The 25,189-nt window shown below is 48.0% G+C and overlaps 1 protein-coding gene across 3 annotated transcripts in view; it reads left to right on the top strand.

Moving 5' to 3' along the window:
* The window catches only part of LOC142558244 (ATP-binding cassette sub-family C member 2-like), a 659,669-nt gene that overhangs the window by 471,163 nt on the left and 163,317 nt on the right, over positions 1 to 25,189 (top strand). For all 3 annotated transcript variants that reach the window (XM_075670395.1, XM_075670394.1, XM_075670396.1), the window contains one exon: positions 24,351 to 24,452. In XM_075670395.1, the coding sequence (XP_075526510.1) occupies positions 24,351 to 24,452 (102 nt within the window). The remainder of the gene's footprint in view (positions 1 to 24,350; positions 24,453 to 25,189) is intronic.

The raw sequence follows: 25,189 nt of genomic DNA, 5'->3' as shown, positions 1-25,189 counted from the left end.
GCACTAGGTTCTTATCCTTGCACGTGTAAAATTCAATAGTTTGCTCGTTCCGTGCGAGAAACAGTAGTATTTGAGTTTTGTACATCCAGTTTCGGCTTCGCATAATTGGCTAGTCACTCATAGCATTTCCGGGCGACGAGCGACGAGTTCTAGATTTCTAGAAACGAGCGATCGAGCGACAACACCCAGCGATTTGTTCAAGCGAGGGCCCGTTTTGCCGCTCGAAGCCATCGCCCGTCACCGTCGTGCGCAATATCGCTCTCGTAGAGTTTGGGCTTAACGCCGAACTCCTCAGAGAAACGCCAGCTCTCGAAAATTTCCATGACCGTCTCAGGTCATCACCAAACACCACCAAACTACTTTGCACCGTGCTTCGTGTGTAGCGGCAGCAGTCGGTCCGGACGAACACCATTGTTGACGTCACGAGGCGCCCGACCAATCACAGGCGGAAACGTGGCGCGCGAGCTGGGCGTGTCTGCTGCTGCACTTTTCGTCGAAATAAAATATGTTTGCGCTTCCTTTCGCTCAATTTCGATGCGATATTCGAATTCAGAGGGTTGAAAACCACGACGTACTGCTCTTCGCTCATTTTTTCTGGAAAAGCTTTCAGCTTCCCTTTAACTCCGCCCCCGAAGGGACTGGTTTCGAATCTGAGGCGAGAAAGCAACCAGCGACACCACGCTCGTCGCCGTTGTCGCTCCTTCTTTTCATCACTCAGACTGCCAGGTAAAGGGCGGGGTGAAAGCCTTTCGTGAAACACTGCAACAGTCGGTGTCTGCGCTACGTTGACGTCTGGGTAGGCGCTGATAGATGGTTGGTGATTTGATTTGTGCTAAATGTCTAACTGACTACGCCTTTCAATTTGGTGTCGTGGTTCCCACCTTTTCATACTTTGCTCAAGTTTCCGGGTAATGGTGGAGTGAGCGCCCTTAATAGGACCCTTCAATGGTCGGTGTCCACGCTGCGTTTACGTCTGGATAGGAAGGGCGGTAGTTTTGTAACGTGGTAATCGTCCAAATAATGCCTTTGTGTTGTTTAGACGTAACAAAGACCTCCACTGCCAAGAAATCCAACCTGACGGTTACCACATGGCAGGCTGCCCGAAGCGCCGATGTTAATTCGTGGCCGCGTGGATCGTTCTAGTTGTAATGGCTGATGTCACACGGCAGCTCGAGAGGGTATTTGCATCGTTGTGTCCACCTCCCTAGGAATACAAAGGCAGACACACAAACACTCGTTTGTGTTCCCGAGTGACACGGCTGCCGGACGCTGTGATTCCCGTATCGTTTACCTTTTACCCCTCTCTCTTTCTCTCTTTTTTTCTAGTCGTGCTCAGCTTTCGACAAGACAAAAACAAGCGGCTAACTTCCTCATCACTAGCGATGCATATAAAACATGTTCCTGAAAACAAATTCTCAGCTCATGTTGCTCAGCTTTCGACAAGACAAAAACAAGCGGCTAACTTCCTCATCACTAGCGATGCATAGAAAACATGTTCTTAAAAACAAATTCTCAGCTCATGGCCCTGGCTCAGCTAGTCTGCATTCTTATTCCGGTCAAACCATCTCATTCGTCTCGCGTTTCTTTCTTATATTTACTTCAGCCATGCAAGAGGGCCCCGGTCGCTCTCGACCATGAATTTACCGCCTTGGATATCGCATTACAGCTTATAGATTGACTATTTCATATCAAAACATTCTTCTTCCGAGTTGCTAAACACCTCGCGGTGTCAGGTTTCGACTGAGGTACCCCAAAGCTTGATCGCTTTCGTTAATTTAAGCACGGACCACGGTTGCTGGCATCACATCAGAGAACGCATTCTCTGCAGAAGTATGGGGAGACAAGCACAGACAGTAAAGACCAAGTTTTCTTCTCGAGCAATTCACCTTCTCCGAATAAGCTCTCCTAATCTTCACATTACCAGTTCGCACACACATTATCAGTTTTTTTCTCTTGTCTACAAAGCACCAGCACTAATGCAAAACAAAACTATGCTGCTTAACTTACGCACTTGAAATTTCACGAGGATTTGAGCTTAATTCTAATTTCTAGCACACACGCTCTAAGCGATACTAAAACGTTGCTGTCTGATGAATACATGTGCGAAACACGCATCAACGCTTTGCTTCTTTGTGTGCGAGCATGACACGCCTCAAAGGCACAGTACTAACACTTTCTAAATCATGTGGTTAAACAACGTCCGCGCTAAAATACGCGTCTTTTCTTCAAAGAAAAAAATCTCGCGATCACTTCCGAAAAGCGAACTGATTCATAAGCGCGCCACTACAGGTATAAACAATTAACTTAGACTTGGCGGTGCAAGCGTATAAAATCAATGAATCCTATCTGCTAAAGAATAAACATGTCGAAAAACAAAGATTCTGAACATTATGCGCGTCAAAACCACCTCCTAAACACTCGATGTGGGCGCTGTCTGAAAGTTCCTTTCAAACTTGCCAACCCGGGAATGCATATGGCACGTATGTCATTCCCGTCGCTGCAGAGCCCCGATACCTTTCGTACTGTCCACCTGCCTTTCTGGTATTGCTCTTGGAATACACTGCTAGGTATGGCTACGTCGCTTCGCCTAACCGCCTTGTTTTGCTCTGTCACACAAGCTGCACCTTGAGAAGAACTAAACGAGGGGAAACGTAATTGCCTCCTGGTTTTTGTCTTCCTCCGCGCCGAATATCGCTTTGTTTTCGACCTCGTATGACGCTTCGGACGTGCTCTGACTAAAACATTCCAACCGACTCACGCGCCTTTCTAACATTTTCTCTGCGCTCCCCACAGAGTTTACTGGCTTTAGATTTAGTCGGCCACATTCTCTTCTCTACCGCAGTTCTGAATTTGCGACGCCTCTTTTTCTTGCCACTGTTTCTGGTGCGCCGTTCCGAGTGCCTTTCTTTACTTTCTGTAGGCGGCTCCTCGTCCGGACGAACTTCTTGAATTTCGCTCGAGAAAATCAGAAAAATGTCCTCCTCCTCCTCCAAGAGAGAGAGAGAGAGAGAGAGAGAGATGAGACTCTTTATTAGAAAAGCAGATATTTTTGCCGGCGCGTATACTACGGCTGGCATGCTACTCTGTATAGGGATGGCGAATGGCATTAATAGAATCCATAGGACAGTGGGAGAAAAAGAGAATAAATATAAATATTGCCGCAAAACCATCTGTGCCCAACCACGTTGACGATAAAGACGACGACCTCGTCCGTGCAAGCGAGGCGCTAGAGAAGAAGTCTGTATTGAGCGCTAGCCCTAACTCTCTCGAATAAATACCGCTCTCCGCTCTTGTCTCCAGTGAGCCGTGACACTGGTGGAGGTGCGGGGTATCGTCTCATCGCGTAATGATAGGGACGACTCCTGCGACTAGCCCTGCCTCCAGCCCTTCAAGACATCATCCACGCGTCGAGACACCTGTGCACCGCGCAAGCCGCCGCCTGCAAGGTCTGTGCCCGGAATTCGGCCTCTTCCAAGGAACTTTGTCAGCGACTTCACCGACTCAGGAAATGGCGCTTGCAAGTCCAACACAGGTGACTATTCAAAACAATCTAGTCCCCACTAGCTTCCACGCTGACACGTATGAAGACGCCGAAGACTGGCTGGACCAGTACGAACGCGTACCTAAGGTCAATCAGTCGCGTCCGCGCCAGAAGCTTTCCAATGTGTACTTCGCTCTTGAAGGTAGCGCAAGGACGTGGTTCCAAAACCACGAGGCACATTTGACAACGTGGGAGGAATTTTGCCGTCGGCTACTTGACACCTTCGGAAGCACTGATCGCCGCGATAATGCACAACGCCTTCTCGAGTTGCGCATTCAGAAGCCCCACGAAAGTGTTTCGATGTTTGCCGAGGACAGGTCTCGTTTGTTTCGCCGCGGGGATCCCAACATGCCTGATTCGAAGAAGCTGAGCCATCTCATGCGCGGCGTCAAAGAACAGCTATTCGCTGGTCTTGTGCGTAACCCGCCTACAACAGTAGATGAGTTCATTAAGGAAGCCACAGCAATCGAGCGGGCGCTGCAGCAGCGTTGCCGGCAATACGAACGCCTGACTAACGATGCGCCTGCAGGAGCCGCAGTACTGACAGTGACAGACGAGGCCTCGCTGCGTGAACTAATAAGAGGCATTGTGCGCGAGGAGATTGCGAAGGAAACTGCGACACCGAAGGAGTTCACTGTTGCTTCGGTCGCTGAAGTTGTCCGCCAAGAAATCCGGCAAGCATTTGCATCACCTGAGCCACTCCCTGAACCGTGTCCCGAGCCACGCTTCGAGCCGCGCGCATGCAGCTACGCAGACGCTGTTCGTCGCCCGCTTTCTACCGGGCCAGTACAGCAGTACCACCAGCGGCCGCCCATTACTGCCTCGATACAGAGGGAGCATTTCAGGCGACACCAGCTTCGCAGGACCGACGTATGGCGCACCGCTGATCGCCGACCATTGTGTTTTCAATTTGGCGAACCAGGGCATATTTATCGTTTTTGCCCTCATCGCCAGGGTGGCACCCAGGAAATGTCACCTGCCACTCCGCGACAGTTTCCAGAGAGCCATCGACGCTTCGACGACAGTGTCACTCGGGAACAAGGCAGCTCAGCTAATCTCCGGTCGCGCTCGCCGTCTCCGTTGCGTTATTCTTCACCGAACCGTCGCAGTTTCGCCGACGTGGTGAGAGGCCACTCTCCAAGCCCACGGCGGGGAAACTGAAATCGGCGACCTCCGGGGGGAAGGTTGCAAGTCGTCGAACCGCCGAAAGTCCCCCAACATTACAGAGAAACGAGCAGAGCAACCCGGAGAAACGGAACGCCGGCGAATTTGTGGATGCCGACCTACTCTTAACGATTGATGGGCACGACGTGACAGCTTTAGTCGATACTGGCGCAGACTTTTCGATAATGAGTGAGCAGTTGGCAGACCGGCTTAACAAAGTCAAAATGCAATGGACGGGCCCTTATATTCGAAATGCCGGGGGCCAGATAATGACACCTATAGAAAAATGTACTGTACAACTCCAGATAGGAAATACAGCTTTTGTCGCTAGTTTTATTATTTTAAAAGAGTGCTGTAGATCCCTCATCCTTGGAATGGACTTCTTGCGGGACGGCGAGATAACATACGGACGGCGAGATAACCTTGTCCACTAAAACAGACACGAGCCAAGATGAAGAGCGCCAATGTACATCGTTACGTGTCGCCGACGACGACGTCTGCATACCACCACTATCATGCAGTCTTGTCTCCGTCAGTTGCGGAGAACAATTTAACAAGGACGGTGTAGCCGAACAACTAACTGCACTTCTGTTCCACCAAGGTGTTGCCATCGCTCGCGGTATCGTCAGCCTAATCGGTGGTCGCACAGAGGTACTTCTGACAAATTTTACCAATGAACGCGGGCACATCAGCCAAGGCACCGCTGTGGCGTACTTTGAAATTGACCACGTTCAACACTGCTTTGCTGTAAAAGAGGAATCGACCACCGATACGATGCCACATGCACCCGTCGTCGGTGTAGACCCAGGTTTAGCGCCGCAACAGAAACAAAGTCTCAGGGAACTGCTTGACAATATTAAGGACTGCTTCTCTACAACCTCCCGAGTACCTCAAACTCCACTGACGAAACACCGCATCATTACGAAGGAAGCAGCAATACCCATCCGACAGCATCCGTATCGCGTGGCTGAGAAAGAGCGGGAAGCAATACAGCAGCAAGTCAAGAAAATGCTAGAAGATGATGTCATGCAGCCGTCAAAAAGCCCTTGGGCATCGCCCGTGGTACTCGTTAAAAAGAAGGACGGTAGCCTGCGGTTTTGTATGGATTATCGCAAGCTCAATCGGGCTACAAAAAAAGATGTGTATCCCTTACCACGCATCGACGATCCCTCGACAGGCTACGGCATGCACGGTACTTCTCATCGATGGACTTAAAAAGTGGATACTGGCAAATAGAGGTCAATGAGCGGGATCGCGAAAAGCGGCTTTTGTAACGCCTGATGGGCTCTATGAATTCAAAGTTCTCCCTTTTGGTTTGTGTTCCGCCCCAGCCACGTTCCAAAGACTAATGTATACTGTTCTCTCAGACCTTAAGTGGAAGACTTGCTTAGTCTACCTAGACGATGTCATTGTTTATTCTGCCACATTTGATGAACATCTCAGACGGCTACGGTCGGTTCATCAAGCCATACGGTCCGCTGGGCTTACCTTAAAACCTGAAAAGTGCCACTTTGGCTAAAAAGAACTACTACAGTTTTTGGGCCACGCAGTAAGTCATACAGGTGTCTGACCTGATCCTGAGAAAATCGCAGCCGTCGCAAAATTTTCAAGGCCTAGAGACAAAAAGGGAGCCAGACGCTTCCTGGGCCTATGCGCTTATTACCGGCGATTTATTGCGGGTTTTGCACGCATCGCCTCACCGCTCACCTGCTTAACTAGAGAAGATGTCACGTTTGTGTGGGGCGAGGAGCAGGAGGCGGCATTGAACGAGTTGCGGCACCGCCTAGAAACTCCGCCTGTTCTTGCCCACTTTGACGTGGATGCGCCGACAACGATCCACACCGATGCCAGCAATGTAGGTCTAGGCGCCGTCCTTGTTCAACGGCAAGACAGCGTTGCGCGAGTCATCGCATACGCGTGTAGAACATTGTCACGTGCCGAGTCGAACTACTCCACCAGAGAGAAGGAATGCTTGGGTGTAGTATGGGCAGTTACCAAATTCCGCCCGTACATATACGGCCGCCCATTTCAAGTTATAAGTGGCCACCATTCTCTCTGTTGGTTGACCAACATGAAAGATCCATCTGCACGTTTGGCACGCTGGAGCCTACGGCTTCAAGAGTACGACATGACATTGGTCTATAAATCGGGAAGGTAGCACTTAGACGCTGACTGCCTTTCCAGATCGCCGATCGAGTCGTCAGGCGGAGACGATGACGAATCCGCAGGTTTTTTGGGAGTTGTTCATGCGGCCACCATCTCTCAACAACAGCAAGAGGACCAGGAGCTCGCGTCACTTATTGATTTCTTAGAAGGCCGCACCACAAACAAGCCCAGATTGTTCTCAAGGCACCTATCATCATTCGGCCTACGTAACAGTGTTCTTTTTAGGAGGAACTTCTCTTCAACAGGGAAAAGAAATCTGCTAGTCGTCCCTAAACCTCTCCGCAATGAAATTTTGCAGGCCTGTCACGACGAAGCTACCTCAGGTCACTTAGGCTACACAAGAACATTAGCACGGATCAAAGAGAAGTATTACTGGCCACGGCTCGCAGCACAGGTGAAGCACTACGTTCGAACGTGCCTCGACTGTCAGCGACGAAAAGTGCCACCTACAAGACCTGCCGGATTATTACATCCCGTTCCAGTACCGGAAACACCGTTTGCACAAATTGGGATGGACCTTTAGGGCCCATTCCCAGTATCGGCTACCGAAAATAAATGGATTATAGTTGCGACAGATTACCTCACGCGATATGCTGAAACCAAGGCACTTCCTAGCAGCACAGCAGCCGAGGCCGCACAGTTCTTCATCGGAAACGTCGTCCTGGGGCACGGTGCTCCTGCGGTCATCGTAACCGACAGGGGAACCGCGTTCACAGCTGAACTTTTGCGAAATGTACTCACCCTCAGTGGCACGGCACACAGAAGGATGATCGCCTATCACCCGCAAAGCAATGGACTTACGGAGCGCCTCAACAAGACTCTCGCAGACATGCTGTGCATGTATGTCGATGTGGAACACAAGAACTGGGACCAAATATTACCCTATGTAACGTTTGCTTATAATACGGCTCGGCAAGAAACAACAAGAATGACGCCATTCAGTCTCCTCCACGGTCGAGAAGTAACTACAATGCTGGATGCTATGCTTCCTCATGATTCCAGCGATTCCGAGACTGACGCCGCAGATTTTACAGAGCATGCCGAAGAAGCAAGACAGCTCGCGCGCGTTTGCATAGCCAGCCAGAAAGACCGTGATGACCGACGTTACAATCAACACCATCGATGTGTCGTCTACCAGCCCGGCCAGAGAGTCTGGGTTTGGGCTCCAGTACGCCGCCGAGGCCTCGCGGAGAAACTTCTGCGCCGATACTTCAGGCCGTACATGGTTCTACGACGCCTTAGCGACGTCAACTATGAAGTCGTTCCTGACAGCCCATCCCGCTCGAGGCGCCGTCACGACCTGCCTGAGACTGTGCACGTGGTGTGCATGAAACCTTGTTTTTTTGAGTGACATGGACACTCTGTGGTTTGCTGGACACTGGATGCTACCCGCCGAGCATCGGGACGACACTCCTTCTGAAGAGGGGCAAATGACGCGACACCATCTGTGCCAAACCACGTTGACGATAAAGACGACGACCTCGTCCGTGCAAGCGAGGCGCTAGAGAAGAAGTCTGGACTGTGCGCTAGCCCTAACTCTCTCGAATAAATACCGCTCTCCGCTCTCGTCTCCAGTGAGCCGTGACAATATGAAATGTGCCAGTGGACCTGACACTATTATTTAGAAGTGACATGGCGGCTAAATTTAGGATTTTCTATATGAAATGTTCAATCTTTAAAGCTTTCCTATTAGAACGATTTCTGACAGGTATTTGAAGAATAAATACAAAACCCACCGCTGTTTTGATGGGCCGGGCATAGGACCTTTATGCTGGGTAATGTTAATGGATCGCGGCAAATCATGTGCATTTGTTGCTCAAAAATTGTCTCTCATCACGGTGCGCGAGGCATTCTCGTAATATATGCTACAATGCATCTAAGTTGCCACAGTTATCACAGTAGGGGTTAGTGGTCAGTCTTATGCGGTACAGATACCTGTTCGTGTATGCCATGTTCCCTCTAAGACGACGGTATAATGTCTCCAAGTGTCGAGGAAGTGGGGGTGGAATTTTCGGTCTCATTTCTGGGTCAATGTAATGCAGGAAGTTATCTTGGTGAAGCGGCAGGCTCCAGATACGGTCTTTGTCTTAATAGGCATACTTTTTTGCCATGTTCGAAGCGTCGGCATTTGTAAAAAACGTTCTTTTGAAATTGCGGTATTGCAGTCCATTTCACGCAGCTTCGTCTGCCTTTTCATTTCATGAAATACCAGCATGGCCAGGTATCCACTGGAACTTGATGCAATGCCCAGTGATCTTAGCCTTGTGGTCAAGATAAGCGATGTCAAATGCTGCGGGTTGATTATTACAACGCTTGTGCCTGTTCCACATACTTTGTAGGGCTACTTTTGAATCCGTGAAAATCACCCATATCATTGGTGGTTGCTGTCGAAGTACATACACAAGGGCTTCCTTAATTCCGTATAGCTCTGCTGAAGTAGATGATGTCGCTTGCTTAAGACGAAACGAGAATCGTTGCCCTGTAGACGGAAAAAAAAGTCAGCTCGCTGAGCGACGTGAAGTTGTACAGCCATCTGTGAAAATGTGCGTTACAGCGGCGCATTCTTTGTGCATATATTCCAAGGCTATCTGATAAGTCGCTGTTTGAGGCATTTTCTTTTTCGCACTGATTCCAAGGATATATGGCTCCATTTCGGGTGGGGACAGTGTCTATGGTGGAATGTTTCGTGGCATAATTTGTGACGCCTGAACACAAATCGAAATAGATATGCTTCCTACGGCCTGTCCAAAGCTAGATGTCGCACGGGTTCTAGATATATCCTTTAAAAAGTGGGCCTTCGTATGAATGACGTGCCGGAGGTGAATTCAAAGTGCCTCCTTAGAAGATAGCACTTCAAGAGGCATGTGTCAAGCTTCTGCTACAGTTCCTGAGGGGTACGACCCCTTCGGAAGGCAGAGACATACGCGAATACAGTTGCTTCCTGCTGCCTCAAGTTTTCGCTTGCTTGTGGGAGACATTTTATGGAGGATCGGGAGGCCATACCGCAGTGTTCCGTCGACGTAGGCCTTACGGAGGAGCACCATTGATCGACCGTTGCTGACCCACTGTGATCCGCCTCGAAATCGGAATACGTGCGACACCGAGGAAATCTTCTCACTCAGTTTTTTTCACTTAAGGCGACCATGTGAACTTCCTATCGATCGTCACTCCAAGAAACCTTTGCGTCTTGACGTATGGAAGGGTACGACCACACACATTAGTGGGTATTTTTCCCTACTCCTCCGCGTGAAAGCCACAGCAACGCTTTTGTAGGTGGACAATTTCAGACCCCGTGGCTTTAGGTAGGCCGATATATTTTCCAGCGCTCTCTGGACACGTTGTTGGGTGGTACTGCGGGAACGCGCCGCGCTCCAAATGCAGATGTCGTCCGCATACAGTGTGATTTTGACACCACGGGGCAGGTTTCTTTTCAGATGGATGAGGACTAAATTAAATAATACGGGCTTAACACAGCTCCTTGTGGCACTCCCTTCTCGACGGCATAAAGCGCCGTCGAGCCATCCGGGGTACACATGAAAAGTTCGCTTCCTTGAAGACAGTTTTCAATCCATGCGTAAAGCCGTCCTCCAAGACCAAGGGTTTCCAAAGCGTCAGGTATTGCTTTACGATAGACCAAATCATATGCTGCCTTAATGTCCAAAAATGATGCAGTAGGTGTGTTTCCAGAGACGAATTTCTCTTAAATTGATCAGACCAAGGCAAGGACATTATCTATTGCACACCTATTTTGCCGGAAGCCATTCGTTGTCTTTCTTCGACAAAATCCATTCTGTACGCTGATGATACCACAATATTCACTTTTCATAAAGATATCTCATCTCTAGTTAGTAAACTAAATGCTGACTTATAAAACATTCTAAGGTGGTATAATGTTAACATGTTATCTATTAATGCAACTAAGACTAAATTTGTTGTATTCTCTTCACATCAGCGAAACACAGCTTCCATTCCACCCACTGCCTTGGTCCCCACTGCCTTCATCCAAGTTCACGTTCATCTTTCCTTGGCGTTCTACTTGACTGTAATCTGAAATATCACAATCATATTGCTCACATAAAAAAGAGAATAGCTTATGGTATACGCATGTTAATTAAAGCGCGCCCTTACTTCACACGTACCACATTGCCCTCACTTTACCACTCTTTCGTCCACTCTCACATTACTTATGGTATCATATGCTGGGGAAACACTTATAATACTCATATTACGTCTTTACAAACAATTCAGAACCGAGCCATTACAATAATTACTTATAGTTCACGCTTTTCTAATGCCACTTACTTACTACATGAGAATGATATCCTTACTATTTCTGGGCTCACTGAGTACAACCTAGGTATGTTTTTCTACAGATTTCTACATAATGAGCTACCATGAAGAAGGGTAAAAAGAAGGACACCGACCACTGAATGAATACAAGAAAAGACGTTTCGGCTCCCCTGACGGGAGCCTTGTTCACAATAAAATCAAGGACGTGCGCTACAATGTGTATATGGCTTTAAAATATGATGTAAGCAGCGCGTGTAGAGGGGGGGGGGGTTCCGTCATTCCGGTTGAGGGTGCTAACTGTCATTTGGATTAGGAGGGATTCCAAGTGGTGTCTTGATGTCAAATTTCTCTCTTTTTCTAATATCTTGGCGTTATCCCAATCAATCCTGTGGCCCAAGTCATCTGCATGCTCTGCCAAGGCGTTTGAGGCGACTTTTTTCTTTTTGACATCGTTGATATGCTGCTTCAACTGCTGTTCGAAATTTCCTGTCTCGCCGATATATACGCAGTCGCAGTCTTCACATGGAATCCCGTAGACGATGCCAGGAAACTTAGTCTTTGGAAGCTTGTCTTTCACGTTTACCAGCCGGTGGTGTAATTTTTGGGACGGTACGTGAGCTACCTGAACGTCATAGCCGCGTAGAACGCGGGCTAAGCCCTCGCTCACACCGGGCACATACGGTATGGGGGCGCGTTTTCTTGGGAGCACACCGTCAGGCCTTGGGGACTGAGACAGATGGCGTTCCACCGAGTTCACAAGCGACCTCGGGTAGCCACATGCCGAGAGATTACGGTGAACCTCTTGTAGGTCGGCAGCCCGGCTTTGTGGCGTTGTGCAGATACGCTTGGTTCTGCCGAGCGGGTTCATCGGGTGTACTGAATTAAAATCCAGATACCTGCCTGTGTGTGTGCTCTTTCTGTACACGGTAAATGCCAGACTGCGCCTGTCACGTTTTACGAGGACGTCCAGAAAAGGAAGCTCGCCATCTTTTTCTTCCTTGACTGTGAATTGGATAGACGCTTCAATACTATTCAAATGTGACAAAAATGAAGGAATTTCTTCTCGCTGAATTATGCAGAACACATAGTCTACGTAACGTAGGAAGACTCTGGGCGGCGAGTTGAAAGAGGCGAGTGCTCGACGCTCAAGCCATTCCATAGTTAAATTTGCAGTAGTAACCGAAATGGATGCGCCCATCGGTGTCCCGTGCACTTGCTTGTAGAAGGTGCCTTCAAAAGTGAAGTAGGTGTTCTCCAGGCAGAACAGGAGGTGCCTCTTCAAGTCAGGAACGTCGATGGGCGTCCTTTCTGGTAGGGTAGGGTCATTGTCCAGAGCGGCGGTGCAAGTTTCTGCGGCGAGTCGGATAGGAACGCTTGTAAAAAGCGACACGACGTCGAACGAGACAAGCGCTTCCTGATCGTCGGGAGTAAAATCACGAATCTTGTTTATGAAGTCTTCAGAATGGTGAACGTGCGTGCTGCCTCTACCAACGAGAGGGGAAAAAACCTTATGATGGTATTTGGACAGTTTATGAAGCGGAGAGCGAGTAAACTCGGTGGAACGCCATCTGTCTCAGCCCCCAAGGCCTGACTGTGTGCTCCCAAGAAAACGCGCCCCCATACCGTATGTGCCCGGTGTGAGCGAGGGCTTAGCCCGCGTTCTACGCGGCTATGACGTTCAGGTAGCTCACGTACCGTCCGAAAAATTACGCCACCGGATGGTAAACGTGAAAGACAAGCTTCCAAAGACTAAGTTTTCTGGCATCGTCTACGGGATACCATGTGAAGACTGGGACTGCGTATATATCGGCGAGACAGCAAATTTCGAGCAGCGGTTGAAGCAGCATATCAACGATGTCAAAAAGAAAAAAAGTCGCCTCAAACGTCTTGGCAGAGCATGCAGATGACTTGGGCCACAGGATTGATTGGGATAACGCCAAGATATTAGAAAAAGAGAGAAATTTGACATCAACACACGACTTGGAATTCCTCATAATCCAAATGACAGATAGCACCCTCAACCGGAATGACGGAACCCTCCCCCCCATCTACACGCGCTGCTTACATCATATTTTAAAGCCATATAAACATTGTATCGCACGTCCTTGATTTTATTGTGAACAAGGCTCCCGTCAGGGGAGCCGAAACGTCTTTTCTTGTATTCATTCAGTGGTCGGTGTCCTTCTTTTTACCCTTCTTCATGATGCCTCCCGACCAACGGGCTTCCATCAAAACCTCGACTTCAATGAGCTACCATCGATCACATTTTCACCACCTAACCTGGCAACTAATAGTACCACCAGATTCGCGTTGAATAACAATTTTCTTTTACCACGAATCCGCACTAACTGCGGTAAACAAACCGTGGAATTCACTTCCATATCAGTATGGAACACTCTTTCTCTCATTATGAAAAATACAAGATCTTTACACCAATTCAAAAGGGAACTCAAAATACATCTATTATTGACAAACTAATGAGAAAACTTACTGTAACCGTTTCTTTGTCCGTTCTTTCTTGCTTTTTGCTTTTTTTGTGTTTTTGTTCTTGTAAATAAACTGCTGGTATTTTCTGCACATATAATTCTTTATGTCACCGTGAGATAAGCTAAACCTTGTTATTTTTGTAATGAATTCTGTATTTTGCTCAGTTAACGTTCATTTCCTGTTGCTTGTATAATACCTTATTATATGCTATTGTTGCTTTGAGATGTCAGTTATCATAACTATTATTGTACAGGAGGTCCCGATACAGTCTTTGGCTATGGGACCTCCTCCTGCATGCTAAATACTTGTAATTTGACCCAACTTCTAACAATAAATTCTGATTCTGATTCTGATTTCCTCCGGGTGCACTTTAGTAGTTTCCAGAAACCAATTTAGTCCTTTGAGAATCATTTTTTCGAATAGCTTCCCTACGCACCTAAGCAAAGATACGGGGCTTAAGGAGGCGTAATTTGTCGGCTGCATCCCTGGCTTCAATATTGGAATAACTTTCGCAAGCTTCCATTCCCTAGGAACCTGCCCAGTTAACCATGAGGCGTTTTAGTACTCCAGAAGGCGTAGGCGAGACGTGTGGCATAGATTTGCGAGCGCTTCATAACTCACGTCGTCATGACCAGATGATGATCGCTTATTTGTGCCGCCGATTGCTGCCGTGAGCTCTTCAATTGTAAAAGGTAAATCGAAGCCAAGAAGGGTGGTTCGAGGTGGACTAGGCTGATAACTCGCAATTTGCGGAGAAGGTGGTGCGCCGCTGGAAAGGAGCCTACTGTACTGCTCTGCCACCCCTTTTAGGGATGCGCGCTCAGGTAATGAGAGTACGATGAAAGTATAAAGCTGTTGCGGCTCTTTGCGAATGCCTCTGACGACTCGCCAGATTTTTCTCAGCGGTTGTTGTATGTCCAGTGTCCCACAAAAGTCCCTCCCGCTTTTTTGGTTCAGTTTGGTGAGGTAATGCGGTGTATTACTTTGTGCCAGTCGACAAGTTCTGAGGTCTTTGATATATTTAGTACGTAGAGCCTTCCTTTCGGCACGCCTTCGAATGGCACATAACCTTTCGAATTCCTCGTCATTAGTGGCTACATTACAGTTCTTAGGGACAGAGCGGCTACTTCGCTTGAGGCAATGAGCTATTCTCGGTATTAATTCTCCATCCGTAGTCGAGGTTGTGATCCCTTTGTCTACGGCTGCTGTGTAAGCTTCCCAGTCTACCGACTTCAGTTTCGCTTTTCTGGGCGACGTCCGAAAATGAAGGGCAAAGATTAGGATGGGGTAGTGATTACTACCCCGAGTCTCGAAATCTGTACACCATCCGAACATAAGGGCAACTTGACTTCATGCGAATGTAATGTCAATGCAGCTAACAGTCTTCTGATTTTTGAGGTATGTTATGCTGCCATCGTTCAAGGGCTCTATATTGTACCTGGCAAGAAGCTCCGCCAGCTTAGCACGCCGAGTACATGTATGTGAACTGCCCTACATCTCGTTATGTGCGTTAAACGCGCCACAAATTATTTGTGGAGATTTAGTGTTTGTCCAGAAGTTTTCCAATTTTGACACGTCGAAAGGTGATCCTGATTTCAAGTATAGACGCCGATCAAGGAAAACACTTCTGATGCAATCACTGTGTTTGCGCAAATATAGTCATTCTTGTCATGTGGTGTTACGTCAATCACAGTTGCAGGCACGCCGTTGCGAATTCCAAAGAGCCGTGGGCTAATTACGTTTTGCCGCTTTGAATAACCCATTATCCTAAACTGCTCGTCCACCCGAGACTCGGAAATGACCATAAAAAGGCATCCGTACCCTCGCGCAAGATACTTAATGTCTGCTAACTTCGAGCGAAACCCGCGAGCGTTCCACTGAAACATAGTACACGTGCGGAAGTGTGTGTTGGTGGTCACCACTGGGCGAATCCACGAGAGATCAACACGGGTAAAACAATTTAGTAATTTAGATTTCATTGAATATTATGACGCAGCAGTTATCACGACGTTTATTCCGCGTCAAAGACTGGGCGAACCGACCACGCCCACAGCACGGATCACACTCGAGAGCCAGCCCCACAAGCGATGATGAAGAAGAACCCCATGTGAATCCCGCATTATGATGATCATGTACAGATGACAAAGAATAGCTTATAAATTCCCACACTAATGTCCCCTCGCGCGAGAGCGGCCATCCTGGCCGCAATTCAAAGGGGCGGTGAACGTCTCGTGAAAGGCTTCATACGGGAAACGTGGACAATCTCAGCGGCGCGGCAGCGGCGGTCATTTGGAACAATAACTGGTTCCACGCGATAGTTAACCGGAGAAGTCTGCTCCAAGACTTTGTAGGGGCCGATAAACCGAAGCTGAAACTTGTCACACAAGCCAGGAGTACGAACTGGTGTCCGGAGTAGCACTTCCTCGCCAGGGCGGAAGCACACGACGCAATGAGAGGCTTCGTAATGCTGCTTGCGGTGCTGTTGCCGTGCTTCGGTGTTGATGCGGGCGAGCTGGCGACAACGCAGGATGCGGGACACATATTCTTCGCAGGAGGAAGGACATTGATGGACAGTTGGCGCGAAGAAAGAGACGTCAAGATAGGAAGAGGGCGAACGACCATAGACAAGGTAAAATGGCGAGTAACCGGTCGTGCGTTGAACGGCGGTATCATATGCAAAAGTCACGAATGGCAAAATTGCGTCCTAGTTTCTGTGATGCGGGTTGATGTACATGGCTAGCATGTCTGACAGCGTGCGATGAAATCGCTCTGTGAGGCCGTTGGTTTGCGGATGGTAACTGGAGGTGGTCTTGTGGGTGGTTCCGGAGGCTCTGAGTACTTCGTCTAGTAGTTGCGAGAGGAATGCTTTCCCACGGTCGCTCAGGAGGACGCGAGGAGCACCGTGACGCAGTATTAAGGATTGAAGTATGAATGCAGCAACTTCAGAGGCTTAGGCAGAACTCACACAGGTTGTTTCGGCGTAGCGTGTCAAGTGATCAACGGCTGTCACAATCCATCGTTTACCGGTGAGAGTCACAGGAAGAGGACCATACAGGTCAACGCCAACGACCTCAAATGGTTGCGACGGACAAGGAACCGGTTGCACTTGTCCGCTTGGAGCTGATGTAGGGAGCTTTCGACGCTGACATAGGGCGCAGGAAGCGACAAATCTCGCTTCACTGGCGGACAATCCAGGCCAGCAGAAGCGACCTTTGATGCGGTCATAGGTTTTCTGAAAACCGAGGTGACCAGCAGTCATGTCGTCATGAGAAGCCTGCCGGACATGAGCACGTAGAGAGCGCGGGAGGACAGGAACCCAGCGTTGACCGTCAGGGTGATAGACATGACGGTACAGGGCGCGGTTGTCAATCTTAAATTGCTTCAGTTGTCGGCGAATGCGAGTGTTAGGCGGGCGCAAAGCTCCTTGAAGGTGGTTTATGATGCGCCGAAAGTAAGAGTGGGCAAGTTGGTGAAATTGGAAGGATTTGTTGTCCTGTGGAGGCATCTCGTCGACAGTCGCCAACAAGAAAGCATGTGAGGAGGGATCGTGTGAAAGCTTGTCACGGATGGTTGTTTTAGATCCGTTGCCTGGTGTCGCAAGAAGCGGACAGCGAGAAAGCGCGTCTGCATCTTGGTGTTTTCTTTCCTCACTTGTAGGTAATAGTAAAGTCGTATTCTTGCAGACGAAGAATCCACAGACTAAGTCGTCCAGACAAGTTCTTCAGCGTTGAAAGCCTGCATAATGCATGATTGTCTATAACGATCGTAAAATGGCGGCCGTGAAGAATAACGTCTTGTCTCCCGGACCCACGTCCGCCGTTCCCAGATCGTGAGGACTGCCTTCTTGGTCTTACTGCTGCCGACCAGTTTGTTGCCGCTAGGCTGGTATTCTTGCATGGAATCCACCAAGCCCATCGACTACGACGTCATGTAGTAGAAAATGAAGGAGAAAGGGTTTATTGGCTTAGTTACATTGCTCCGGTGCGGAAGCGCACTCCATGCAGAAGGAAGTTAAACGTCTCACTTCACATCAGGACCCTCTGTTCTCACTCTCGAAAAGTCTCCGCTTTCAATACCGTCGTTTTCCCTAGGAGAGTCGACTAGGGAGTCTGAAGACTGTCCAGCAGCAAATCCCCCTCGTCAACTCCGTTATGATACCACGCCCACGCCCGCAATAACCCGCAGTAAAACCGCCCCCGAAGAGACTGGTTTGGAATCTGTGGCAAGAAAGCAACCAGCGAAACCCCGTTCGTCGTCGTTGTCGCTCCTTTTTTTCGTTGCTCAGGCTGCCAGGTAAAGGGCGGGGTGAAGGCCTTTCGAGGAACCCTGCAACAGTCGAAGTCCAGGCTGCGTTGACATCTGGATAAGCGCTGAGGGATGGGTGGCGTGTTAAACGTCTCAGTAACTGTGATTCTGATATTGTCGATTCCCAAAGGGGCTTTTGTGGGACCCGCCAAAAGTTGGTGTGCGTGCGGTGCTGACCTCTGGATAGGCGCTGATGGATGGGTGGTGATTTGACTTCTGCTAAACAAATGACCCTACCAACCCGATACCATGCACACGTTGGAGCAGCAAGGATAAGTGGCTCCTGCAGTCGCTTGTAGGCAAGATCGCCAGGCTGATTTGGGACAGCTCTCAATGAGCCTTGTGATGTCGCCGTTAAGCCCTGACCAGGAAACAAAAAAAATATGGTTCTTTCTTCGCATCTCCGAAAGCTCAGATGGTCGACGTGAATTCTTGCGGGCTCTTCCCAACGCGTGCTCCCTGGTACGACGCCAATTAACGTCCCACATTATATCATCGATGGCTGCAGAACTCGCAGCGTACTCTGTAGTTTATTGGCCACAAATAATCACACTCATGGCCAATTTTCGTGACTCGAAGGCAGCTCTCCAATGTCTGCTCTCCGCTTTCAACTACGGATCAAACATGCCGTTAGTCGTAGTCATTCAACTACCTCACCATCGTGCAATCGACGGGGGACATAACATCATCTACCAGTGGATACCAGGTCATTGCAGAATTTCGGGAAATCACAGTGCGGATGACGCTACCCGATCGACCAACAATGGTGCCCACATTGTACCAATGTCACTGTCGAGAATACCACTGCCGAGGTGGCGCCACGAGGCTTCGCTCCCTTGCACGTGAGCTTACGCAGACTGTGGAACAGAGAGCGGTGCCAGACGAGATATCGAAATCATTTTTTTGGAACTGGTTCTCAGACGCATTTTCGTCGGAAAGATTTATAATGCACAACTCCTGGCTGAAGAAATTTCGGGATTTTGCGCTAACCTACCTCAAGTGGAAGATACAGAAGGCCAGAATTTATTGTCTCCAACAAATCTGGTAGTTTCTGATGTTATACCATCTAAGAACAGCGGGTCAACACCTGGTCCGCATTGCTTACCAGACGAATTTTACCGGTCCTGCTGGGCGGAAGTAGGCACTGCCTTAGTATCGCTCCTAAACGGCATTCTTGCACGGAAAGGTGTTCCTAAATCGTTTAAGCGGAGCGGTGTACTGCTCTTGCCAGAGCACGACTCCAATCTTGGAGAACCCTCATAACGCTATTCAGGGTAGATTATACAATATTGACAACCCTTCTTTTAAATCGCATGAAGATATTATTGCCGAAAATAGTCAGTGTATATCAAACATGTTCCGTGTCTGGTCAGAGTATATTTTCGTTTCTCAACTTAACACGTGATATTATACAATTCGCAACAGCGCGTGAAGCTTCAGGAATATTAGTAAACTTGGACTAAGCCAAAGCGTTCGACCGCTTAGAACACCAGTACTTATTTGACGTTTTACGTTGCTAATAACTTCGCTGAAGAGTTTGTAGACATCCTGCGGATGTTGTATTCGGGAACAACAGCCGAGCTACTACTTAACAATATTCTGACACCTAGATTTGATGTGACAAGGGGAGTGCGGCAAGGCTGTCCTTTGTCACCCATATTATTTGTGCTTGCGATTGACCCGTTGTTAAGGCGTTTTAGCGAGAGCCCGCTCGTAAGAGGTCTTCCTAAGTCGGGAACGGGGTGCATAAAAGTCTCAGCGTATGCGGATGACATAACTTTGTTTTTACAGGATGGGGGCAGTCTTGTAGTGGTATTTCCTATTTATAATCAATATTGTTTATTGTCAGGGGGCAATATATATATGAGGAAATGTGAAGCATTAAAGTTAGGTCGCGATGAGATAACACTACCAGGGGACATTCAACAAACCGAGCATATGCAAATACTAAGCATCAAATTTTGTACAAGGGTGTTTCACCTCACACGTGGCGAGACATTGTCAGCTCCATTAAAGAACAGTCGGAAGCACTGACTGCGACGCCACTACCGCTGGTAGAAAGGGCTTTCTTTATTAAGAACGTATTGTGCAGTAAAATTGTGGTTTGCTGCAAGGGTAGCCCTCCCGCCGTCACCAACAGTACGCGTAGTAAACTCACTTATTTTCTCGTGTTTCTGGCTAAACAAGTCGCAATACGTAGCCAAGCAATTTTTGCGTCTTCCGAAACCCAGCGCAGGATGGAGCTCGCCGTGCATAGTTACATTTCGTAGGCTTTTGTGCACTAAAAGTACATGTGATCTACTTGATGATGATGAGTATCCAGGTAGGCCACTCCTCCTTTATTGGCTGGGCCATTACCGTCGAACGCTTATGCCGCAGAGTAAAGGCAACTCGCTTCCGAAGGCGGTAACGCCAGCACCACAGTATGCGCCCGGCGGCTGCGCGCTTGCAAAGCCAGCTTGTACAACTAGGAATTACAAAGTGCCGTGCGACTCGTTTCTAGGCTTTGTGAAATCTTGTGTGACACAGCTGTACCTCAACGGACAGCTACTAGACAAACATGGACAGCCGTGCTTTCACCTGATTTGCCCTCTCAAGTGAAGGGTTTCCGTTTACAATATCAGTGGGGCGTTCTACCTACAAGAGACAGGCTTGGACGCTTGCATATGGTAGCGAATGATAAATGCATGCATTGCACACAGAGACCAACGCGCATGTAGTAAGGAGTGCGTTGTAGCACGCACCTTCTGGAAGCTAGTTGCAAGAACGTTTGGAATATCCATTGTGCGGCCACCACACTGCCGAGATCGGTTTGCGAATTTCGTCTATTACTGCGCTAGCTACGTTTTGTGGTGTTTCCGCAGCATTGCAGAATGATTTCGACAGTCAAATAGAGCATTGTAGCCCAGAATGCGAAAACTACGGGTGATAGTATGGGGTCATATTGAAGAACAGCTGTTGAAACTCGGTGAAGCCGAGGTTCTTCGCCGCTGGTCTACGCGTTAGCTAACCGTCTCCCTAAGCAAAGTCTTTCTACAGCCAGAGTAATGCTCAATGCTGCCTGCCTCAGGCAGAGACTTTGTATTTGTATGTGCCCCGGATGTGTTTCGTAAATTCGAGGCTGACAATAATGCTTTTGCATGGATGCTGTAATGATGTTGTGTCGTAGTTGTGTGTGGCAAAGCCAGTGTCAAGGAGACACCATTTATTATTTCATTTGCTAATCTGTTTTCCTTACATCAAGTATGATGTATTACATGTGCTCTTCTTTATATTGTACTTTAGTTTCATACCACAGTTGTAAGCGTGCCTACGGGTGAATAAATTTCCTTGTTAACTTGTCCAGACAACGGCTCTGGCTTTGGGCTCACGGACACTCGAAGGTCGCTGGCAATGGCAGCCAAAAGTATTTCGTCCTTAATAATTTTAGTCTGGTCGTGCCATGGCCATTTCATTATCCTCATCATCATCAGCCTGGTTACGCCCACGGCAGGGCAAAGGCCTCTCCCATACTTCTCCAACAACCCCGGTCATGTAATAATTGTGGCCATGTTGTCCCTGCAAATTTCTTAATCTCATCCGCCCACCTAACTTACGGCCGTCCCTGCTACGCTTCCCTTCCCTTGGAATCCCGTTCGTAACTCTTAATGACAACCGGTTATCTTCCCTGCTCATTACCTGTCCTGCCCAAGCCACCCCCCCCCCATTTCTTTTTCTTGATTTCAAGTAAGATGTCATTAACTCGCGTTTGTTCCTTCACACAATTTGGTCTTTTTTATCTCTTAATGTTACACCTATCATTCTTCTTTCCATAGCCCGTTGAGTCATCCTCAATTTAGGTAGAACCCTTTTCGTAAGCCTCGAGGTTTCTGCCCCGTACGTGAGTACTGGTAAGACACAGCTGTTATACACATGTAATTGGGGGGAAGGGCAACCTGCTGTCCATGATCTGAGAATGCCTGCCAAGCGCATGCGAGCCAATTCTTATTCTTCTGATTATTTCAGTCTCATGATCCGGATCTGCGGCCACTACCTGTGCTAAGTAGATGTATTCCCTTACCATTTCCAGTGTCTCGCTACGTATCGTAAGCTGCTGTTCTCTTCCAAGACTCTTAATCATTACTTTAGTTTTCTGCAGATTAATTTTTAGACCCACCCTTCTGCTTTGCCTCTCCAGGTGAGTGAGCATGCATTGCAATTGGTACCCTGAGTTACTAAGCAAGGCCATATCATCAGCGAATCGCAAGTTACTAAGGTATTCTCTAATAACTTTTATCCCCAATTCTTCTCAAGCCCAATCTGAATACCTCCTGTAGACACGATGTGAATAGCATTGGAAAGATCTTATCTCCCTGCCTGACGCCTTTCTTTATTGGGATTTTGTTGCTTTCTTTATGGAGGACTTCGGTGGCTGTGGAACCGCTATAGATATCTTATTATTTTCACATACGGCTCGTGTACACCCTGGTTCCGTAATGCCTCCATGACTGCTGAGGTTTAACTTAATCAAACGCTTTCTCGCTATCAATGAAAGCTATGTATAAGGGTTGGTAATATTCCGCACATTTCTCGATCAGCTGGTTGATAGTGTGAATATGGTCTATTGTTGAGTTGCCTTTAGGAATCCTGCCTGGTCCATTGGTTGACAAAAGTCTAAGGTGTTCCTCATTCTATTTGGTATTACCTTAGTAAATACTTTGTAGGCCGCGGTCAGTACGCTGATCGGTCCATAATTTTTCAACTGTTTGGCGTCCCCTTTCATATGAATTAGGATTATGTTAGCGTTCTTCCAGGATTCCGGTACGCTCGAAGGTGGCCATCTGAGTTTTGTGTATCGCTTCGTCACAGTATCGACACGCTGCCGTCGTAATACCATCGGCATCATTCTGGCATCACGTTGTCGTCACGCCACTGCCATGCTGTCACGGTTGTTCCATCTCCGTCATTTTGTCGGAGTGTTTCCAGTTTTGTCGTGCCGTTGTCGTCATGCCGTCATCATCATTCCATCATCGTCGTTGTGTCGTCATCCTGCGGGGCATGCGAACGATCGAGTCCCAGTCAAATGTTCCCAGTCAAAATGTGTCCATTTGGGTCACATGATCTCTACTTGAAAATACGGGCTAAGCAGAAACATAGTTCTTCGCAAGTACCAAAGAAAGCTTCGGTAAATCGATTCCCGCAGATTTCTCTTTTTCAGGTTAGTTGGCGCACTGGTTTAAAATTTCAGTCTGGAAAAGTGAATAGCCCCAAAGTTCAGTGGCATAAAAATTGGGGGTCCAATCCTCGACCTTTGGTGGGATTCGAACCCATGATATTTAGTCTTAATACGGCAAAGTTAATTTAGATAAAGTTAAGGCCATCGAACCAATGACCTCTGGTGGGAGTCGAACGCACGACGTTCGTCTAAGACGAAAGTATTTAGGGTGCCACCACGCAACATGGCGGCTGTGGCTAACTAAGGTCATAGTTGCGAGCGCCTTAATTAACAATGAGTTAACTAAGACAGAGCTAATCAAGGCACTCGAACCCGCGACTTTCGTGGCAGTCGAACCGACGACCTCTAGTGTTACTTAAGGTGAATGTGATTAAGGCATTCTTAATTAGGCTACAGTTATTTTAGGCATTCGGAACCACGGCCTTTAGTGGGAGTCGAACCCGCAACCTTTGGTGTTACCGCTCATTTAATTAAGGCGCTCGAAGCCTCCAACTTTAGCGGGAACCGAATCCAACGCCTTGGCTGTTAATTAGCACACCCTTAATTAGGATAGAGCTAATTCAGGCTCTCGAACCCATGGCCATTGACGTTAATTAAGGCGAAGCTGATTAAGGTACAGTTATTTCAAGTACGGTTAATTAAGGCACTCGAACCGATGCCGGTGATGGGAGAAAAGAAGTAATAGGAAGTAACAACGCATTCAAATGAGGATTTCAAGTAACTTAATGAATGCCTCGTAGGCGCGCAGACTTTTGCCTTCAGCCTCTTTGGAGATGCTAAAGTGACTGTCAAGTTCTTATTGTTCAGTTTAGCTGGTTGATGATAACAGAATGCTATATATAGTTATCCTCTTTCCTATTACGGCATTTAGCAGCTTCCTTAAAGCCCTGGGCCTTTTTGCATTCTTGTGATACTGCGGTCCCTTATGATCACTTGTGCAGACGATAATTCGTTGCCGCTTCTGTATGCCTCTTCATACAGGACACTCGCGAACGTGTCCGAGCTAGTTTGGAGCATTGAGGCAAGTGCTGTCGGTTAGAATTCTGTGACATCAAATTTTTTTACACTTGATCGTCACCACGTATTCGTTTTAAATAAAAATCAGTTATACGCCGCATTTCATGAAGTAATCCTTCCAACATTTGTAGCACCTCATCCCCGGCGATCTTTTCTCTGTCACAGATCCCTATGGCTATGGCAATGCTGTGCGTCACCTTCCTAGGCATGACTCAAATAATGGTTTCCCTGGAACGGGACATCGAGTACACAGAGCTGCCAAAAGAGGTAACTGGTTCAAATGTCTTTTTTTCTATTTTGTCCTTTGTCACCAGAGTGTTACACGCTCTGATGGAAAATAACTTTAATAAAGATCAATGACACAAATGTATTCAAAACAAAAATTCTACGAAAAAGAAGCTTGCGCTCCAATCCCCGCTGCGAAGGTGGTTGGAAAGCGAAGCTGTGAACGACACCGGAATTATTACCCAATGCGACATTGCTTGAACTTATCTACATGACGACATTCACACGCACTTTACCTAATTATTAGCCAATGTTGTTTCAACGGCCTGCTAGTTGGCTTGCGCCGCTACTTCGTGAACCTACAAAGGCTGGACCAAAGACAGGCTAAATGCACTTAAACTGGAAACACAGTCGATCAAACAGAGCAGCTAAATCCAAATTTTGTGTTGACAAATTTCTTCTTAAATATACAGCTTCCCCTTGAAACGATTGATTACATTGAACCTTGGTTGCATGGCCGCGTTTTTGACTTCCCAACATTTGTCATCATCCTGCCGCGCTTGGCGCTTCCGCTGAGCGTCCTGGGCACGATGTTCATCAGTGGCGAGCGCACAACGCCACTGTTCACATTGCCGTCTCTGTCTCATTCGCATGCACGCGGCTCTTCAGGAGTCGTCACTATAAGTGGCCTTCCCATAGCACTGGGACAACACCGCTTGACTAGGCGACCCTTTCTATATAGAGGGCGTCCCATTAAACTTTAGCCGTTAGAGGAATAT

This window comes from Dermacentor variabilis, chromosome 9, assembly GCF_050947875.1.
Source record: "Dermacentor variabilis isolate Ectoservices chromosome 9, ASM5094787v1, whole genome shotgun sequence".
NCBI classification, from domain to species: Eukaryota; Metazoa; Arthropoda; class Arachnida; order Ixodida; family Ixodidae; genus Dermacentor; species Dermacentor variabilis.
This window is presented reverse-complemented; position numbering and strand designations above follow the sequence as displayed.